At 43.9% G+C, this 21,205-nt stretch overlaps 1 protein-coding gene across 2 annotated transcripts in view; it reads right to left on the bottom strand.

Annotated features, from left to right (window-relative positions):
• The window catches only part of LOC306918504 (forkhead box protein P1-like), a 54,125-nt gene that overhangs the window by 9,994 nt on the left and 22,926 nt on the right, over nt 1–21,205 (bottom strand). Inside the window, exons 3-8 of one of the 2 annotated variants that reach the window (XM_079496080.1) lie at nt 8,605–8,883; nt 7,692–7,778; nt 5,269–5,374; nt 2,776–2,878; nt 909–1,016; nt 281–368 (exon numbers count right to left, since the gene is read on the bottom strand). In XM_079496080.1, the coding sequence (XP_079352206.1) occupies nt 281–368; nt 909–1,016; nt 2,776–2,878; nt 5,269–5,374; nt 7,692–7,778; nt 8,605–8,883 (771 nt within the window). The remainder of the gene's footprint in view (nt 1–280; nt 369–908; nt 1,017–2,775; nt 2,879–5,268; nt 5,375–7,691; nt 7,779–8,604; nt 8,884–21,205) is intronic. The other variant, XM_079496081.1, reaches the window with a different exon arrangement.

The following is a 21,205-nucleotide window of genomic DNA, read 5'->3' as shown; positions in this document are numbered from 1 at the left end:
TCAGCTCAATCTCATTGTATTTAAGCTATTCGATAGATTGTATTAAAAAAAAAAAAATGCCATGATTTAGCTACTAGCTAGAGGAACCATAGAGTATACAGAGTTACGCAAACTCCGTCCAAGTCCAATGGCGGCTCTTCTACATAGACTTCTATTGGTTTGTCCCTAATTGAAGGCTCCACATAGGGACAACCGGACGTTTACAGAATGCATTGGAGTCGGTGGGCGGGATCAATGATGTCATAATGATTTGTAGGTTGGGGGCGGGGTCATAGCCTACCTGTAGTTCCAGCTGCTGCACCACCTGCATCTGGACTCGACACTGAGCCGTACTCTTATCATCCAGTGTGTGTTCACTGTTCAGATGTCTGCACGCACGCACGCACGCACACGCACACGCACACACACACACCCACGCAAACACACACACCAATAAGAATCATATAAATCATTATCATAAGTGCATGAAACTGTATCGGTAAGCTAAATAATTCAACAACAAAAGTCTATAATTTATTCTTTCTGGCCCCTCCCCGAAAAGGCCTATCTGTCCTGACCCCTCATCCATATATACATTATGGGTAATTATTATTATGGACTCAGATGGTTCTTCGTCTCAACTCTTTATATTTATCTAAACGCTTTTCATCTTAAAATTGACCCATTGAATGAATCCTGCAAATCTATGTTAATGCCACTAGAGGGCAGCATTGTTATTGGAACGTAAAAGCTGAGTGCATTTCATGTTAGCCTCCATGTTGGTTCAGAACTGATAACATGTTATGAGAATCCAAACAGTAAACATATTATCATGATATTCTGTGTGTGTGTGTGTGTGTGTGTGTGTGTGTGTGTGTGTGTGTGTGTGTGTGTGTGTGTGTGTGTGTGTGTGTGTGTGGACAACTTACTTGAGGAAGGACTGGAAGTCTCCGAACACGGTCTCACATCCAGGCCATTTACACATGCCGTTACCATAGAGAGCATGAGTGTTCTTCTGACTGTCATCTACTGACACACTGCACGCACACGCACACGCGCGCACACACACACACACACACACACACACACACACACACACACACACACACACACACGGTTAGTTTTGGACCTGTAAATGGGTACTAACCACCCTGAGTTGTGGGAACGCAGAAAGGATTTAAAACCTCACAAAAAAGCAGATTTACAAGCTCAGAACGCGTCGCATCGCAATGTGTTGTACAGCTTGTGCTGTAGGCTTGTTTTAATTAGTTTGTTTCATGACATACTGCCCCGTTTCAGGGCGGTTCTAGTTAAACAAACAAACACAACTTCAACAGGGGTTCTGGGAAGTGTCAGAAGGATGTAGCTTAGCCCACATACAGTACAGGGGCTACTGGTAGAGCGGCCGGATGGGAACCGCGAGGTTCCCAGTTCGATCCCGGGCTCCTCCCGGATTTAGTGTCGAAGTGTCCTTGAGCAAGACGCTGAACCCCTACCTAATTGCTCCCAATGAGTAGGTTGGTTTCTTGCATGGTTTCAGCCGCCATCGGTGTATGAATGTGTGTGAATATCTCCACCATGGGGCGACCTGGACATTTTTTGGCCCAGCCTGGCCCACCACAAGCGACAGTACACTGATAACAGGTACTCTACCTCCCGCTTCGACGAGTCACACACAAACAAACAAGCCCTAATTAATACCACCGCTTTTAAAGAAAAATATGTTTTTCACACTTTTAGACCATATCCGTGATAATCATATGGACATACCCAACAATGGATGCCAAAAAAATGGGAAATTTCTCATTTGTGTATCAAAAGTCAATACAAATCAAATTTAAATTATTTCCTTTGAACGAAAACGTGCTACGTGATGACGTGTCGAGGCTCACATGCATATTAATGAATCTTAATTAAATTCCCATTCCCATTGCTGTGCGTCCGTCCAAACACAGGTGCTTTTGATTACATACCACTCCGTTTTTAATCTCATTCCAGGTGACATCCAGACAGTGTATTACTGGGTTTAAACGTAATCATCACGCTAAAATATGTATCTGAAAACATTATAGCTTAGCCCACTGTGTCAAAAGACCAGTCTGCCACTCTTGCCCCACGCCTGTGGAACTCCCTCCCAGACCATTTGAGAGCCCCAAAATATACAGAAATATGCTTTTAAAAATGGACTCAAAACATTTTTAACAGAACCTTTTGCTTAGTCTTTTTCCCCCTAGGTATTTTATTGTATGCCTTAATTAGTTTTGAATCTACTTTTTACTCTCTTATGTTGTTGTATAATGTTAGTTTTTTCGTCTTGCCTTTGTTGTTCTTATGCCATTGTTTTTAAAGCCTGCGGCGAACATATAAACTGGGTATTATTAAAGCATCAGAAGGTTGTAGGTTAGCCCACATACAGACAGACACTAACAATGTTTAATCACCTGTCAGACAGACAGACAGACAGACAGACAGACAGACAGACAAGTAGAAAGAGAGAAAGGCAGACAGACAGACAGACAGACAGACAGACAGACAGACAGGCAGACAGACAGACAGACAGACAGACAGACAGACAGACAGACAGACAGACAGACAGACAGACAGACAGACAGACAGACAGGCAGGCAGGCAGGCAGGCAGGCAGGCAGACAGACAGACAGACAGACAGACAGACAGACAGGCAGGCAGACAGACAGACAGACAGACAGGCAGGCAGGCAGGCAGGCAGACAGACAGACAGACAGACAGACAGACAGACAGACAGACAGACAGACAGACAGACAGACAGACACTAACCTGTCTTTCTTGTGATGTCCGTTGGCTGTGGACTGTTGACAGGAGAGCTCCGTGCTCTCTGCAGCAGCCATCATGGACGACACGCTGCTTCCATTCTCACATCCTACAATTACAACACAAACACCTTCATTAGTGGCTGGAGGAGAGAGAGAGGCCAAGGAGGTGTAACACTACAGCTTCAACGTTCTCTCCTCCTGTTCATATGCCTGTAAATTCTTCAGGTTTATATACATTAACACTCGTGTTCTTTTGTAGGGTTCAGTGCCTTGCTCTAGGGCACGTTGGCAGGCATTGTAGATGTATGATCCATTCCAGAGCGAGGGTGTGAAACCTGAACCTCTCCAGACTCCACCTCATCCTCTGAACACTTAAACTACTAATTATCTCTGTCTGTGCCTTGTTATGTTGACCATTTCATGTTATGTAGATAGATGGACTTGTTTGTCGTCCATTTAGTTATGTTATTTAGACGTAGATGAACTTGTTGTCCATGACTCCATTTCATGTTCTTTTGTGTTTATGTTAGATGCTAGCTATGTCATTTACTTGCACACATACACTAGCAGTATGTCATTTTATAAAGCTCATTAAATTATGCACAGCCTCACTGAGAACTCACCTCTTCAGAATAGAGGTAGGATATTGCATCTGAAGTAGTATGACTATTAGATGTAGGCCCTCCAGAAAAATGCTGGGTAAAATCCTTGATTACGCAAGCTAAATTCCTTGATTTTGCGAAGAAATGTGGAGTATAAAGAAAGAGAAACAGTGTGCTTCGTCTGGAAACTGCCCTTGGTTAAGGCAGTGGGTGCTCAGCTTTGTAAATAACTCATAAACCAACTAAATATAAAAAGCGGCACAACAAAATAAAAGATGAAAGACTGGCTCAGATGCAATTTCTCATGTTTGTTTGCAAACGCTGACGTGTTTCGGCAGAGCCTTCTTCAGAGCAGACTCCATTTTCGGGAAGTTTGCGTGATTATGCGCTTCCCTTTTAGGGAAATAAATAAATAATAATAACCCCTGTATATTTAATCTGGGCGATTTGGCTGATTATGCGGTCGCATAATCGTGTCTATTTGGTAGGGTGTTGGTAGGGTATTGAAGTAGTAGGACTATTAGATGGTAGGATACTCAGTAGGCCTTGTCTCTGTAGGTCAAAGGGACAAACTTCCAGTCACTCAATGTTAATAGTATTTGTAGTAGATAACAGTAGCACAATTTGAAATTTGCACTATATGGCCAGAAAAAATAATGAAGTCTGTGTGTTTGACTGGATTGCTGAATTCCTACAATGACCAAAATGCTTTGGGTGCATCTCCTTGTGGAGCGGGGGAAGGCTTCGTGGAGGTGTGACTTGTAGTCCAGGAAGAAAGTGAGACCACATCAGTGTGCGGACATCCCTTCCTTTTCATTGTACGTATATTTTTGACCAGCACCTGTAGAATTTCTGGAGATGTGCGTGCTTCCTGTCGGATCCTATCTCTAAAGTTTGGTCATGAACATGGCACCATGACTAAAATACACATAACCCCAGGAAAGAGAATCTTGTGTCTTAAACATCATTAAAATAAGATCTGGTTACAAAAGTGGTGAAGTGGCCCTCTGCAATGGGTGTAGTATTGGTACGGTATAGTACAGGTAGGGATATATCACAGTGTTATTAGACAGTAGGACACTCAGCAGGCCTTGTCTCTGTTGGTTATGATAGAGGTAGGCCAGGGGTTCCCAAACGGTGGTGCGTGCACCCCTTGTGTTGTGCAACATGAAAAGAGTAATGGCGGTTTTATGGTGTTATTTAACACAAACAGCTAAATCCGGTAAACCACTGTTGTAAGAAGATGCAGCCGCGGGAGTATAGAACAGCTGCATGTCTCTCTCAGTGCAGTGACATTCTGTGATTATTTTTGCCATAATCATATTAAAAAAATATATAATTTCCGGCAAATACAAGGAGATTTAGCGTTGGGGAGGTGCGTCAGCTAGGTAAGGAGGTAACAGGGGGTGCACGGCCAAAAAGGTTTGGGGACCGCTGAGGTAGGGTATAGTAGGGTACAGTACCAGTGTTATTGTTAGGTAGGGTATAGTAGGGTACAGTACCAGGGTTATTGTTAGGTAGGACACTGAGGTAGGGCAGGGGTTCTCAACGTTTTTGGCCGGGGACCCCCGAAAATGCTTTGGCAACGACCCCCGCCCCGCCCCGCCCACTCCCGACCCCCAATATAAATTGACTGCTACAATAACCTTAATAATAGAGACAATACACCATAAATAAATACTGAAACCAGATATAATCATTAGGGAAGGTGTATGCATGTATGTGTACTATATGTAAACTTTTCATTTCCATTTTCCAGCCATTCAGTTGCATAATTTTTTTTGTTTTTCTTTTTTTAATTATTTGGGGACCCCCAAAATAATTTGGCGACCCCCCGAGGGGTCGCAACCCACAGGTTGAGAACCCCTGAGGTAGGGTATAGTAGGGTACAGTACCAGTGCTATTGTTAGGTAGGACACTCAGCAGGCCTTGTCTCTGCAGGTTCATCAGGTGATGTTGTTGGACCTGAAGCAGCTGCTGTTGAACACTGACACTCAGCTGCTGTTGAACACACACACACACACACACACACACACACACACACACACACACACACACACACACACACACACACACACACACACACACACACACACACACACACACACACACACACACACACACACACACACACACACACACACACACACACACACACACACACACACACACACACACACACACACACACACACACACAGGATGTTTGGTCAGTTTTTGCTACAACTCCTACACATTTTGTCCAAAACTCACACACATCTCTGAAGTCATGTGACCAAGATGATTCATCATCATTATCAGAGACAAATTGTTTCATATTCCATCTACCTGTCGAACTTGCCCTCCGAGGAGCACACTTTTATACTTAATTGTCTAGTATGTTTTGCACTCCGTCCGTGTGTGTGTCCGTCCTTCCGTCCGTCCGTTACCAGCTAATCTCCGGCACCGTTAACCCGGTCGATGCCAAACTTTGCACACACACTCCCTGGATGCCAACGATGAACCTCTGCCCCACATTTTCCAGAACGGCCTGTTATAGCGCCACCATGAGGCAGCTTTTCACATTTTTTACCTAAAACTGCACCGATCTGCGTGAAACGTTGCATGCACACTCCCTAGAGGCCAAGGACAAACCTTTGACCTGCATTTTCCGCATCTGCCTTTTATAGCGCCACCAGGAGGCCGACTTTTGTAAAACACATTTTTTTATATTACTCCTTCAGATTCTGTCCAAAAATCGTTACACAGTATCTCTATAGTCATGTGCTCAAGTCGGATCTGTCCGATATTTCATATTCCATCCTAATTGGCTATAATTGGCTTTCACAGTTTGCAAGATTGCCCCGTTTTGAACAAAAGCCTCAAATCATGAACGCAGCATGCAATTTACGTGAAATCTTTCACACATTTTCTTACTAGGCTGAGGAATATATCCCACCCTTTTCACATTGGCCTGTTATAGCACCACCAACAGGTTGATTTTTGCAAAACACATTTTTGGAACAAAATGCCTCAAATCATCCAATTGCCATCAAAGGCGTATGAAGAAATGGCACCCTTTTCACATTGGCTTATTATAGCGCCACCAGGAGGCCACAACCTGACCTGGCTTGGTGGAGACCTGTGCCCCGAGGGGCACTTTTTCTAGTTAATACTATTATTTATGTATTTACTATCCTACTATTAAGTTAATAAAGGAATCTCTGTCATTCTTCCATTCTGTCTGTGGGTTTGAGCTAAACTGGCTCTTGACTCTGAAAATGTGACTCTCCAAAAGTTAAACTACCGTATGCATACCAGTAAGACGCCTAAGGGCGAGAAGCGACCTTGTGCACGCATCCGCCTTGTTGACGGCAGACTGATGGGCGAGCGCTGGCGCTTTGGCATGGGGGGGTCAGATCAACATGGAATGAATACTGGCCATATAAGGAGCATGTCTTGAGTGTACAGGGTTTGATGAGGTCAAATCAACATATGGAATGTCAGAAATCAAAACAGGTCAGCTCCCTATATGGAGATCTAAGGGTGGTAGCGGGGACATTGTCTTGAGTGTACAGGGTTTGATGAGGGCCCAGGTAGGGCCGGGCCTTCATTTTCGGGCCTGTTGAGGAACTCTAGTTTTCGCCGGCTGCCGGGCGCGGCTGCACTAATAACTTTGGGGCAGGCCCAACTAGAGTTTGAATGGACAGGTATCAGTCAAAAGGGAGATATCGAAGAGGAAGGATGGGGAAGGTCAACATATGGAATGTCAGAACAGGTTCTGACATATATCCATATGTAGATCTAAGTGTTTGAGGTCAGATGTGGTGTTGCTGGTCAATATTGATGACATCACTGATCTCCAAATATGAGCTTAACAGGTCGCATTTACTATGACATCAGGGATCTCCATCCCTGAAGATGTCACGTGACCATCTATGGGGATAATAAGTGACTGACTGACTGACTGACAGGACATGGACTTTTTCATAGTAAATGCGACCTGCTGTCGCAATAACCCAATAAAACACCAAAGTCTGACGTCAATATCGCTAGAGAGCGCTATGCCACGGGTTCATGTACTTTTTTATTTGTATTATAATCATATAAGAACTGTGTCTGAAAAATAAACAAATCATTGTGTTACATTAGTTAAATTTTTGCTAGAAACAGACAAATATGAGTGTTGTATTTTTTTCTCCATAGAGAAAAAGTTCTGTGAAGCAGGGGACTACCGCACTCTATAGTTTGTCTGCACACATCCCGAGTATGGACTAGTTAGTATATCAGTATACCTCAGTATTGAGTCCAGAGTTACTATCATTAGTATATCAGCATACCTCTGTATTGAGTCCAGAGTTGTTCTGCTGTAACAGCTGCATGTTGAGCTGCTCCTGTTGGTTCTTAAAGACCTCCTGGATCTGTTGCTGCAACACATATATAAAAACATCATTATATTATAACATGTAAAAATAATATACATTCTACTGTTGGAACTCTTTGGACGCCAAAGACGAGATATCTCGTATTTTCTTTTTGCCAAGGCTCTGGATGCCAAAGATTGTTTTTTTTATTGATAAAGTTAGATTGTGGTCCTCGCCACCGCCTGAATGACCCTCGGTACTAGGCAATCGATAAAACGGGAAATGTACCGGAAGTGAAAAAGTCTGCCTCCATGTAAACAGAATTTTGTAATGCATTTATCTCAGATTAATTCCCCAGATTACAAAATGTGCTTCGGGTGAATTTCTAATCTATCGGGTGAACCACTGCTCCTTCACTTGGAAAGGAGCCAGCTTAGGTGGTTCGGGCATCTAGTACGTATGCCTCCCGAACGTCTCCCTATGGAGGTCCTTGATGCACATCCCACTGGGGAGAGACCCCTCTGGCAGACCAATGAATGACCAGATGGATTATATCTCCACTGGGAGGAGACCCTTTGGCAGACCAAGGACCAGATGGATTATATCTTCACTGAGAAGAGACCCCAGGGTAGACCAAGGACCAGATGGATTATATATTCACTGAGAAGAGACCCCAGGGTAGACCAAGGACCAGATGGATTATATCTTCACTGGAATTAGACCCAACCAAGCAGACCAAGGACCTTGGTCCTCGGGATTCCCCAGGAGGAAGTAGCTAATGTTGATTTGGAGAGGGAAGTCTGGAGCTCTCTGCTGGAACTTGATTATCCCCTATGACGGATAAGCGAATGAAGATGAATGGATGGATGGATGGTTCAACCTACAGTACCTGGTGCAACATGAGGACCTTCTGTTGCTGGAGCAGAACCTGGAGCTGCTGGGAGCTAAGGACGTTCTGCTGGGCCTGGTTGGAGCACTGAAGACCGGAGGCCTGCAGACTGGAGACCTGCAGACCGGAGCCCTGAAGAGTGGAGCTCTGCAGACTGGATCCCTGCAGTGTGGAGGCCTGCAGACTGGAGCCCTGCAGTGTGGAGGCCTGCAGACTGGAGCTCTGGAGCTGCTGTGGGGTCTCTACTGGGGGGGTCATCATGGACGTGGTCACTGGGAACTGCAACACAACAAACCAATATCACAACAATCAGCTTCATCACAGGAACATTCAGAGGACGTCCTGGAAGATTGTAGTCACTTGTCCGAAGCACGAGCACACACAAATACATTTTAAATGAACTAACTGAGTTGATTTTGGTAAATACATATAGTTTCAAATGGATATGAAACTATTCTCCAAAAATGACTCCAAGTCTTGGGAATTAATTATTGGGTGAGTGCACACGCAGTGCTACAAGTTGCTAACCGTGCGTGGATAGGACCGATCTATGGCTGGCTGTATACAATATTGGAAAGGTGATTATTTGGAAAGCCGGTCAATAATGTCAGACAGTATAGAGCACCGAAGTCTGACGTCACTTTCAGTAGAGGGCGTCCGTCCACAGGTTCATGTATTTTTTTATTTGCATTGAAATCCCCATAGGGGGATTTTAGGTCGCTTAATATAATCGTTTGAAAAATAAACCGATCATCCCGGCCTTTCTGTCAGGGGGGTGGCTGTGCGTCGTTAATGATGTTCATTAATATTTGATACAGCCAGTTTCTGGAGAAAATGGAATTAATGTGGCCGCAAAAGCCTTGAAACTACAATGAAAGCAATGTCGCTGCAAATATACGTCACGCCCAGCTGTCAACACATTGCTTTCCTGAGATTCCTCGTTGACGTAAGCTCAGCTGGCGGTGACTCTACTCGTAGTAACCACGAAACATTAAATATCAATAAAATAAATACAAATAAATAATTAACATGTCAGTTTCTGTTGTGCGACGGGCAGCTATAGCCACCCCGCCTACCCGGAAATGTAGTCTCTGGGTTGTTTGACTCGTTTCTAACGCTTATTTTGTTACTCTTTGGGTATATTTGTACATTTCCACCTTCAGTCGATGCTTCATATCCATATGAGTGAAAAGGCTGGGATGATTTTTTTTCAAACACAGTTCTTATATGAATAGATTGGGGATTTCAATGCAAAGTACACAAACCTGTGGACTGGCGCCCTCTACTGACAGTAACGTCAGGACTTCGGTGCTCTATTGTTGGCCAGGAGTGTCACAGAAAAAGTGAAACCAAGAGTCACTTGTCCAACAAACAAGTAAAATTTTAATGCACTTTCCGGAAAGATGAATTACTTGTCCCGGACAACAGGACTAGCCTTAATGTCAAGCCCTGCTGTCACATTCTAATGAGTTGAACCTCATAGAAAACCTCAGGTTCTGATGGGATTTGAAGAAGGCGATTGCAAAACACAAAGTGAAGAAAATGTGTTAAACGTTTCAGGATGACAATTCAGTTCAAGTTCTAGAGACACAATCTCCACACACACACACACACACACACACACACACACACACACACACACACACACACACACACACACACACACACACACACACACACACACACACACACACACACACACACACACACACACACACACACACACACACACACACACACACACACACACACACACACACACACACACACACACAAACAATAACAGCCCATTCTCACAGTCTGGAGCTCAGGATCACATTTATTTATATAAGGTGAGTTTCAAAAACACTTTTGTCAGCAAACTGAGACAAACAAACCACCCACAGCCATGTGACATTGTGTGTGTGTGTGTGTGTGTGTGTGTGTGTGTGTGTGTGTGTGTGTACTAATCTATTTAGTGAATTATAAGCTATTTATTAAACTGAATACTGTTTTTGTATTCTTTCCTAATGCAGTTTTATTTGTTACACGTCATGTCTGATGTTTTTATTCTGCTAATTCTAGTAGAATAAAAACTGTCAGTTTACTAATGTAAACTGACAATAAGTATTCAATCGATCAATCGATCAATGCAACATGTTGTCTTTACTTACGCTGGGGATAAAGTAAACTATAATCAATCAGAACGTGACAATGAGTTCACTGCTGGTGCTCAGTTCTGTATTTATTAATGTATTAATTAATTAATGTATGCACATCAATCAACAGCTCACTAGCCTGCCACAGCCTGTGTGATTTCTGGTCTAGAGGGGCTGGTGGATCCTATTGGGTTCACGATCTGATTTACAAGAAGTCTACACAATTAGAGCATGTAGAGAAGAGTTGTCATTTTGTTATCTCAACATCAACAGAGCATGGAATTGTGGACAACATCGCAGTGCCGTCGCTACGTATACGCACAATACGCACTGCGAGTAGGGCAACACGCCGAGTGGCCGGGGCAACAAAATGTGCCAAAAAGTGCCAAGCCGACTATTATAATAACAATTTTCTCCGTGCCTCCGCCGCGTAATAAGGAGTGGCTGCGTGTGATTCCTCGCGAACGGCAAAAATAGCCGATCTGAATGAGGAAATGCTGCCCCCCCTCGTCGGGAGGGGGGGCAGCACAAATATCCTACGAGTAGGGCAACCAAATGGTCAGCTACGTCCCTGCAACATCGTATCTAAAGACAACAAAATATTCTTTAGTCTTGGGTCTGAGAGGCTAATGCTAAATCTCATCAAATGGTGGTCTGTGGCTAAAATGCTGAATAAATAATGGACCTTGATATGAAAAGGAAAACAAGGCTTACATTGAATGGTGGGATTTCATAGTACATCGGGTGGGTTTACAGGAATGAACAGAACTAGATTTCATAGTACATCGGGTGGGTTTACAGGAATGAACAGAACTAGATTTCATAGTACATCGGGTGGGTTTACAGGAATGAACAGAACTAGATTTCATAGTACATCGGGTGGGTTTACAGGAATGAACAGAACTAGATTTCATAGTACATGGGGTGGGTTTACAGGAATGAACAGAACTAGATTTCATAGTACATCGGGTGGGTTTACAGGAATGAACAGAACTAGATTTCATAGTACATGGGGTGGGCTTACAGGAATGAACAGAACTAGATTTCATAGTACATCGGGTGGGTTTACAGGAATGAACAGAACTAGATTTCATAGTACATGGGGTGGGCTTACAGGAATGAACAGAACTAGATTTCATAGTACATCGGGTGGGTTTACAGGAATGAACAGAACTAGATTTCATAGTACATCGGGTGGGCTTACAGGAATGAACAGAACTAGATTTCATAGTACATCGGGTGGGTTTACAGGAATGAACAGAACTAGATTTCATAGTACAACGGGTGGGTTTACAGGAATGAACAGAACTAGATTTCATAGTACAACGGGTGGGCTTACAGGAATGAACAGAACTAGATTTCATAGTACAACGGGTGGGTTTACAGGAATGAACAGAACTAGATTTCATAGTACATCGGGTGGGCTTACAGGAATTAACAGAACTTGTCATCGCTGACAGGATTGAAGAGAACACAGACCCAAAGAGACAAAAAGCACATAAACAATAAACCAAGAGAACAAAAGAAACCAAAACAAAAACAACCAGACAATGTGAATCAAAAACAACAACAATGCCAGAAGGATCAGTGGGAATAAATACAAAGTCCATTAATACTTAAAGTGGAGCTCCAAGTTAGTACAAACATTTAATAATGTAAATAGTACAGTAAGAGTATATAAAACAGTAGTGTAGTGCGCCACCAACTGAAGTATAAAAATCACACCTGTGTGAAGTGAGGGGCGCTAATATATTAAAGTATAACTCATGTTAGGTGATGTAATGGTGAATGGTGATGTAAAACAAACAGTGCCAACACAAACATTAAACGCCATTAACAATAAAAACCTGCGTATAGGAGGGGCTAGCGCCCCTCAAAAATATAAAAATCACACCTGTGTGAAGTGAGGGCCGCTAATATATTAAAGCCTAACTCATGTTGATTAGGTCATGTAATGGTGATGTAGAACAAACGGTGCAAACACAAACATTAAACACCATTAAGAGACGTAAATTTTCCCTTCATTGTCAATGCGTTTACAAAACAAACATTGAACTAAAGACAAACATTAAACCTGTGTATAGGAGGGGCTAGCGCCCCTCAAAAATACTAGTAGAACAGTGCTCGTTGGGGGTGATCAGGTGTGATCAATATTGGCTAATAAAGGGCGAGGTTGCGCATCATTGTGATGTCAGAACAGGCCAGCTCCATATATGGAGATCTAGGGGTGATCTGGATTTGGGCCCTGTCCGGAGGCTGGGTTAGAGGCTTTTGTGATGTTTCTGGACAAACCGGCGATACAACAGACTTGACACCGGACACTGCACTCCCTGTGGTGGTGTGGAATGCGTGTGTTTAATTTACGTAGATTACAGATGTACGTACATACATACAGAGACTTGGTGCATTTATAGATAGATTACTGTAAATTAAATATGATAAATTATGTGGTGTCAGACTGACATACTATTACTGGCCAATACTTATACCAGTGTGTGTGTGTGTGTGTGTGTGTGTGTGTGTGTGTGTGTGTGTGTGTGTATACTGTATGTATATATATATATATATATATATATATATATATATATATATATAAATATATATATATGTATATCTAGTAGTGTATTTTTCCACTCTCCAGCAGAGTGGTGGGTCAGGTCAGATAAATGAGGTTCCAACTGGACTGGAAGGAAAAGCAGGAATAACACAAACAAACAAAAACAAAAACACAACCATAACACTGTGAGCCCTGAGGGAAATTATAACCGCCGCACAATAACAACAACAAGCTGCAGTGCACGCACGCACGTACACACACACACACACACATCTTGTATTACTAGAGTTGTGAGGACGTCGACATTTGACAATTTCACGAGGCCATTCAGGTTTTTTATTTGCTATTTCTAACCTTGGAAAGGCTGGAAAACGAAGATCTACAACAAGGTCATGTGTGTCGCGCTGCAACGCCTTGTGAGCTTGTAGATCTAGCTATTTATTTTTCCAGGTATGTGACACTCTAAATGTCTAATCCGAACACTAACCCTGCAATGTATTTCTAATTACACTCTCAACCATTTCTCCTAAAATAGTTCCTCTATTCATCATATTCTACTGAACTTGTGGCCCTCACAAATATAGTGATACAAGTCAACACACACACACTCGCACACGCACACACACAATAACAACAACAACAGAGCTCTGCTAGGCATCTAGCAATTACCCCCCCCCCCCCCCCCACACACACACACACACACACACACACACACACACACACACACACACACAGACTCTCTCTCTCTCTCCCTGTCTCCCCTCCCCCACGCTGTCAGCCCCTCCCAGCTCTCTGGGAGATTGTTTACAGTCAACATCAACACAGAGATATAAATAATGAATATAAAAACATTGCACACAGCACTGGTGTTTACCAGAACAACACAAGCCCAGACGAATACTTTAATTAAGGTCTGAGCCACAAACAAACATTCGCTCCCTCTCTCCGAGGGCTGCGAGGTATAAACATAGTGCCTTGCTCGGAGGCTCTGAGGCCCGCTAACAATAACACATGAGACTGAGAATGAGTTCTGTCGGGTGAACCACTATAAAGCTCTCTGGTGCTCAACATAGGGCGTGTGGACCCTCCAGGCGGACCGGAGGAAGTGGCTGTAGGGCTATATACAGCCAATGTAATGTAATGGCTGTCACCATTACACATTTAAGTTGACGATTAATTGTCACACAAATAATTGTGAAATAACAATTTAACAGTTTAAGGGCCCCAGACGGAGATCACCGTCAAGTTCAAGTTCACGGTCAAGTTGCCCGAGACAGAGATTGATAAATAGGACGGAGATTAATGATATCAAAACCGGTCGCATCGCTCCACAGCCTAGGAGCGCTTGTTGCCCAATCCTTGGTGTTGCACAACAGTGACACGTCATCGAAAATGTTCCCTGCCTGTTTAGCGGACGAAAACGAAAATCTTAAAACGTTCATAACTCGCAAAATCATCCCGTCTAATTATGAAAAAAGATCCTGTGTTAGACGGCGCTCCGTGGTCCAGTCGCTAGTCGCGATAGATTTATTCTTACCTCCCGTTGTTGTCGATCGACTCTAGAGTGGTGTGGCTATTGTTAGCTGCTACACAGACATTCACAACAACTTCCGGTCCCCCGGTAAAAGTTGTCCGGGCGCTATAAATGATGGGCACATTTTATTAATGGATTAAATAGGTCCGGGCCCTCTTAATTGTGTTTTTGGCATTGGAAATTCGTCCGAGCTACACAAGTGCGTTTGTACGTGGAAAACGCGTTTGGAAAGATCAATTATAGTATGTCAATGATACCGGCCACTACACCAGACACGCGGATAGCGATGGCCCGGGACACGCATGCTCTAAATATAGGATCGGCTCTAATTACTTTTCATGTGCGTGTGCGGCCCCACGCGCACGTATATCGGCTCCAAAATGGAGACAGTGAAGCAAATCTGCGGCGCACGCCAGAGTCCTGCAACGGCTCGGATACCCGGGGATACCCCATGGGTACCCAAGTTTGATGGGTGGGAACGGGCGGGACAATATACCTTTATAAATTAACAGGTGCTGGCGGAACGGAACGCAACGCGGGTGGGTGAACTTTTTTAATCAGCGGACCCGCACTGAACGATGGCAGCAGCTGAGCTGGGGTATTTCTTAACAGCGGAGTTAAATCCGTCACATGCCCAAGGAATTGTCAGTGATGTCACATCACTGACGATTCTTTCATAATGGCGTTCTGTTTCTCCTGCTGTGCTTCCCTGTGCTACTTCCTTGTTGCATAGCAGTGACATCCTTGCTTCCTTATCGTAGCATTTCACGTGTGGAGTTTATTTTTTTTATCACCAGGCTGCAGCCTGTACTGTAGCCTATATTTCCGTTCGCTCGCGCTGATGAAACACCAAGGGATTATAATGCCAACATTCAACACAAGATGTAAAGCTAAGTGTAAATAAAGTTAAAAAGATTGGCCTGAGTCGACCGTCTTGATTCAAGACGGTCGACTCATCAGGCTAATCCTTTTTTTATCATCCTCTCCTTGTTGATATATTATGCCAATATGCCATTTAGGTCGAAATCATGATATAACTTTATGTTGTGATAATAAGCAGCAGTAGCCTCAGTCAACTACATGTCTTCCGTTCTGTGTGCAACGCAGTCCACCACCACCACATGCGGTGTTGGATGAAATAAAGTCAATGATAGCTATCGGTGCCGGTGATATGAACGGGTAACGGGGAAGGTAACGGGTCCATTTTTTGATGGGCCGGGGGGATCTGGTTTCGAGTTTTATATAAATCATGGGTAACGGGCGGGTTGCAGAACTGATGATTGACGGGCGGGGCGGGTATCGAAAATTGTACCCGTGCAGGACTCTGGCACACGCCCACCGATCTGGTGTAGAGGCCACACAACACAACACAACACAACACAACACAACACAACACAACACAACACAACACGGTCCCTGCCTGGCACAACATGTTTTCAAAAGGGGGTCTGTGGACAAATACATAATAATGTGGGGGCCCTTGAGTTGACATGAACATGTTTGAGAACTGTTTTAAACATTAGAAAACAACTACACTTTAGAAACAAGCCCCGAATAATCAACTACACTTTAGAGACACGATGAAAGGCCACAACAAGCCACTTTATAGAAAAAAACAAGGCCAAGGTCACTTATAAACAGACATGGGGACACTGATTGCTTGTCAGTTGGTCATCTTCTGTGAAAGTCAGCCTATGAAGCTCGGTTCTTCAACCTGCGGTCTGGGACTTATCAGCCCACGGACCCCCATTTGAAAAAGTATGACAGGGACCCCCATTTTACGCCTCTAGCAGTGACTCTCAACCATTTTAATTTCAAGGACCGACATTTTGACATGCATTAGGTTACGGATCACCATTTAATGACATTTCTATCTCTGGGTGGGGTCCCCCCACATATATTAACACTGAGAGTGTACAAATGGAACCAAATGGACCCGTTAAGGTCCATAAGGGTCCATTTGGTTCTTAACTATATAATTTAGCTGGGGAGCCACGGGAACTCCATCAAGGACCCCTGGGGGTCCCCTGACCCCACTTTGAGAACCACTGGTGTAGTGCACGGCGATGGCACTGTCTAAGGGGGTAATTTACGATCCTGTCCCTATCGGTACATAACTCATCAAGTCATTGCCGAGTCGTCTCTAGCGGACTTCGCAACATTGGGCACGGCGTCTCGCTCGGCGGTGCCTCTCTTTGCTCGCGTCCGCCACAGACTGCATAGCCGGAAGTGTCGGGCCGGGACATCCGTCAAGATGGATTTCCCACGGATACGATATTTTTCAACCAATCACAACACTTTTTTCATTCACAGAATGTAAATAGATTGGTAAAGTGTCAGCGGTACTTCTGCCCAAATCCCGCTACTCTGTTTAACCACTCACCCAGCATGGGTCTCACCAAGTGGGCTGAGTGGTTCGGGGGCGACAAAAACCTTAAATAATCCTAATAAAATAGTGAAATGTTAAAAACACTGTATAATGTACCTTTGGTACCACAGATCTACAATTTAACCAGTCAGCGTCTAAACAACATAGTACAAAAATAATATTCTGTACATACATATAGAAACTATAGAAACTACGTGATACCAGGTCAACAAGGAACCTAGCATGTCAAAATAATATGGTCTCTAAATTATTATTATTATCATTACTATAGAAAAAATAATAATGAGAAAACAATAATAATCAGAAAACACCGTCTCTCTTTCTCTCTCTCTTTCGCTCTCTGTGGGAGCTTGTTTCTTTCTGTTTTTTCTGTCAACACAAAACAACAGGCCTCTGCCTAATCCCTGTTACCATGGCAACCAGCAAGTCCAAACATCATCTGTTGTTGTTATTGTGGAAAGTCACCCAGAGAGAGACAGACAGACAGACAGTAAACACACGCAGAGAGAGAGACGGGGCCCTCTGAGAGACAGACAGTTAAGAGAGAGAGAGAGAGAGAGAGACAGGTCCAGGAAGACTGACTGGTGACAGAATGTAAACACAGATGGTAAGACAGGTCCTACAGTACAAACCAGCCTCACAATGAGCAAGCACGCACGCGCAAACACACACACACACACACACACACACACACACACACACACACACACACACACACACACACACACACACACACACACACACACACACACACACACACACACACACACACACACACACACACACACACACACACACACACACACACACACACACACGCGCGCGCACACACTGAGTGCGTGTGTGTGTGTGTGTGTGTGTGTGTGTGCCACACGCACGCACGCACGCACACACGCACTCACACCTACCTATAGCATGCACTCTTAGCCAGAGCGACTTACTCATGTGAGAAAGACGATAATAATCAGAGTAATCAGAGTAAACAGTAATCAGCTGCTAAACATGAAACACACTTCACTCTTCAACTCACATCAACCATAATAATAATAATAATAATACAATAAAACAATAATAGAATAATGATTATGAATGAATGGTACAGACCTGCTCATGTCCAAGACAACCTGCAGTGTGTCTGGACTCTCTGATCTGCTCTGTGTGAGAACCTCTCTCTCTGCGCTGTGAGTGAAACTCTCTCTCTCTCTCTCTCTCTCTCTGTGCTGTAAGTGAACCTCTCTCTCTCACTGCCTACTCCATGTGAAGCATAAACAAAACTAAGCTAATTCAAACTGAGCCCTCCCTCCCCCTCCACTCCTCGCTGGGGGAGGGGGAGAGGGCTATGGGGGAGGGTGTGTGTGGTGGCCCCTCCCTTCTCACATGTGACTCTGCAGGCTCAGACTCATCATCATCACCAGACACAGGAATACCGGTATAATCTAAATAAAATCACACCCGTGTGAAGTGAGGGGCGCTCTTATCATCATACATCATCATCTCATTCCGGCCAATCACAATTTGCGTACTCACCTTTGTTTTCAATGTTTGTGTTACTCTTTGTGTTTACACAAACACTCAAAGCTGGCCATTCATTGTCAATGACATTCAATGTTTGTGTTAAGACAATGTTTGTGTTCACACAAACCCTCAAAGCTGGACATGGGAGGGGCTAGCGCACCTCAAAAACAAATTGTGTGATGTTTACTTATCATTCCAAAGCTCCACATACCGCTAACTAGAGACTTTAACCTTTGCTTTTTGAAATTTCTGATCGACCATTCATGTTGATGGAATATGCTTCTAAAACAAAACATGTATTCTATCGCTATAGTATAGCAGATCTGCAAGCTCACATGTCCCAGATGCGTGATTTCTTTCTACGTCCGAGCATAGACATGGTAACGCCCCGCCTGCCTCTGATTGGCCTACCGACACTGCCCGTCTAGACATGGTAACACCCCGCCTGCCTCCGATTGGCCCACCGACACTGCCCGTCTTGCCTGTCCTCCGAGATGCAAGGGTACTCCGTGGTGGGAAATAATACAAGTACAAGAGAATGGCAACACGCAACAGTAACTTGTAACTTTAATTTATGTAAAAGGGGAAAACCAATATTGTTTGTACCGTTTGCTTTGATTGAATAATTGATTGAACAACTATGATTTGATTTGGCTGTGTTAGTGTTGATTATCGTGTATTAATCTAATTATATTAAACTAATACTAAAAAGATAAAGATCAAGGGAAAAGAGACCTTTTTACAGTACAATAATGTTTCAAGTTACACATGTATACAAATAAACAGGCCAACGGCATAAACAATATTAGTTTGCCTCTTCTACAAAAATAAAAGTTACTGTCGCGCGTGCCAAGCTGTCATTCTCTTGTATTATAGGCAGGCGGGGCGTTACCATGTCTATGCTCGGACGAAGAAAGAAATCACGCGTCCCAGACTCTTCAAACTTCCAATGCTCTACACGCCCTAAACTTTTCTCCCTTCCCTAAAACACCCTGGACAACGTTCCACATGTCCTAGACTCTTCTCCTTTCCCTAACACACCCTGGACAACACTCCACACATCCCAGACTCTTCTCCCTTCCATAAAACACCCTGGACAATGCTCCACACGTCCCAGACTCTTCTCCCTTCCATAAAACACCCTGGACAACACTCCACACATCCCAGACTCTTCTCCCTTCCATAAAACACCCTGGACAGCGCTCCACACGTCCTAGACTCTTCTCCTTTCCCTAACACACCCTGGACAACGCTCCACACATCCTAGACTCTTCTCCCTTCCCTAAAACACCCTGGACAACGCTCCACACGTCCTAGACTCTTCTCCTTTCCCTAACACACCCTGGACAACGCTCCACACGTCCTAGACTCTTCTCCCTTCCCTAAAACACCCTGGACAACGCTCCACATGTCCCAGACTCTTCTCCCTTCCCTATACAACACGCTGGACAACACTCCACACGTCCCAGACTCTTCTCCCTTCCCTAAAACACCCTGGACAACACTCCACATGTCCCTTTCAATGTGCTCATTGTATACCTGCTATCCTAGAGTTTCTTTAAGATCTTTCTATATTCATCGTTCTCTCTGCACTCTCTACGTATGTGACTATTTACCTCGTTGTTTGGTGACTAGAGAGTTCATACAGAAACTGATATGATGTTTGGATACTGGGCGGGGGGAAGGGGGGGGGGGACAGACCAGCTGAACATACATTCACATACAGTCTTGTTGTGATGAAGACACAAACACAGCCTCACCACAAGCCAGAACAACAATACAATGTTTATAGGAGACAGAGAGAGAGAGAGAGAGAGAGAGAGAGAGAGAGAGAGAGACAGAGAGAGAGAATGGAATCTACAACTCACTGATAGTAGCTTTACATTTACAATGTAGTCATTCATCAGACACTCTCTATCCAGAGTGACTACAAGGTAAACACATCTTTGTTGCCTAATTGAAGCCCATAGTCCCGCAGCCTGTATGCATGCTCAGAGCTAAGTAACTCATCGCCCCAGCACTTATCCAATTCTCCCCCAACTTGCTACAACAATCGTGCCAGAAATCGTCCAGAAGAGAAAGGCGTATGATAACTGTTAACAGCAGTGTTTTAAAATGCGATCTAAAATAACTAAGGGCAGGCGATAATAAATGTTAAAGGCAGCAGCAGCATTTATGTAATATAAATATAATTCAAGGTTCAAGGAGTTTTATTGTCAAGTACAGAACAAAATTTGATTACTCAGGTCGTGGTCAGGCAGAAAAGAAGGTAAACTAGAAAAAGTGCCCTTCTGGGCACAGGAGGATAGGAGTGTGTGTGAAGTTTGGCAAAATGTTTAGGAGCAATATAAACGTGTGTGTGTGTGTGTGAGACGCGGCTTGGCCTGTTGTAGCGCCACCATGAGGCTGATTTGAAAACTGTCAAGTGGCATTTTTTCCAAAGCCTAGTGGGAATATGCATGCACAGT

The sequence above is a fragment of the Electrona antarctica genome, assembly GCF_951216825.1.
Source record: "Electrona antarctica genome assembly, chromosome: 2".
Lineage (NCBI taxonomy): Eukaryota > Metazoa > Chordata > Actinopteri > Myctophiformes > Myctophidae > Electrona > Electrona antarctica.
This window is presented reverse-complemented; position numbering and strand designations above follow the sequence as displayed.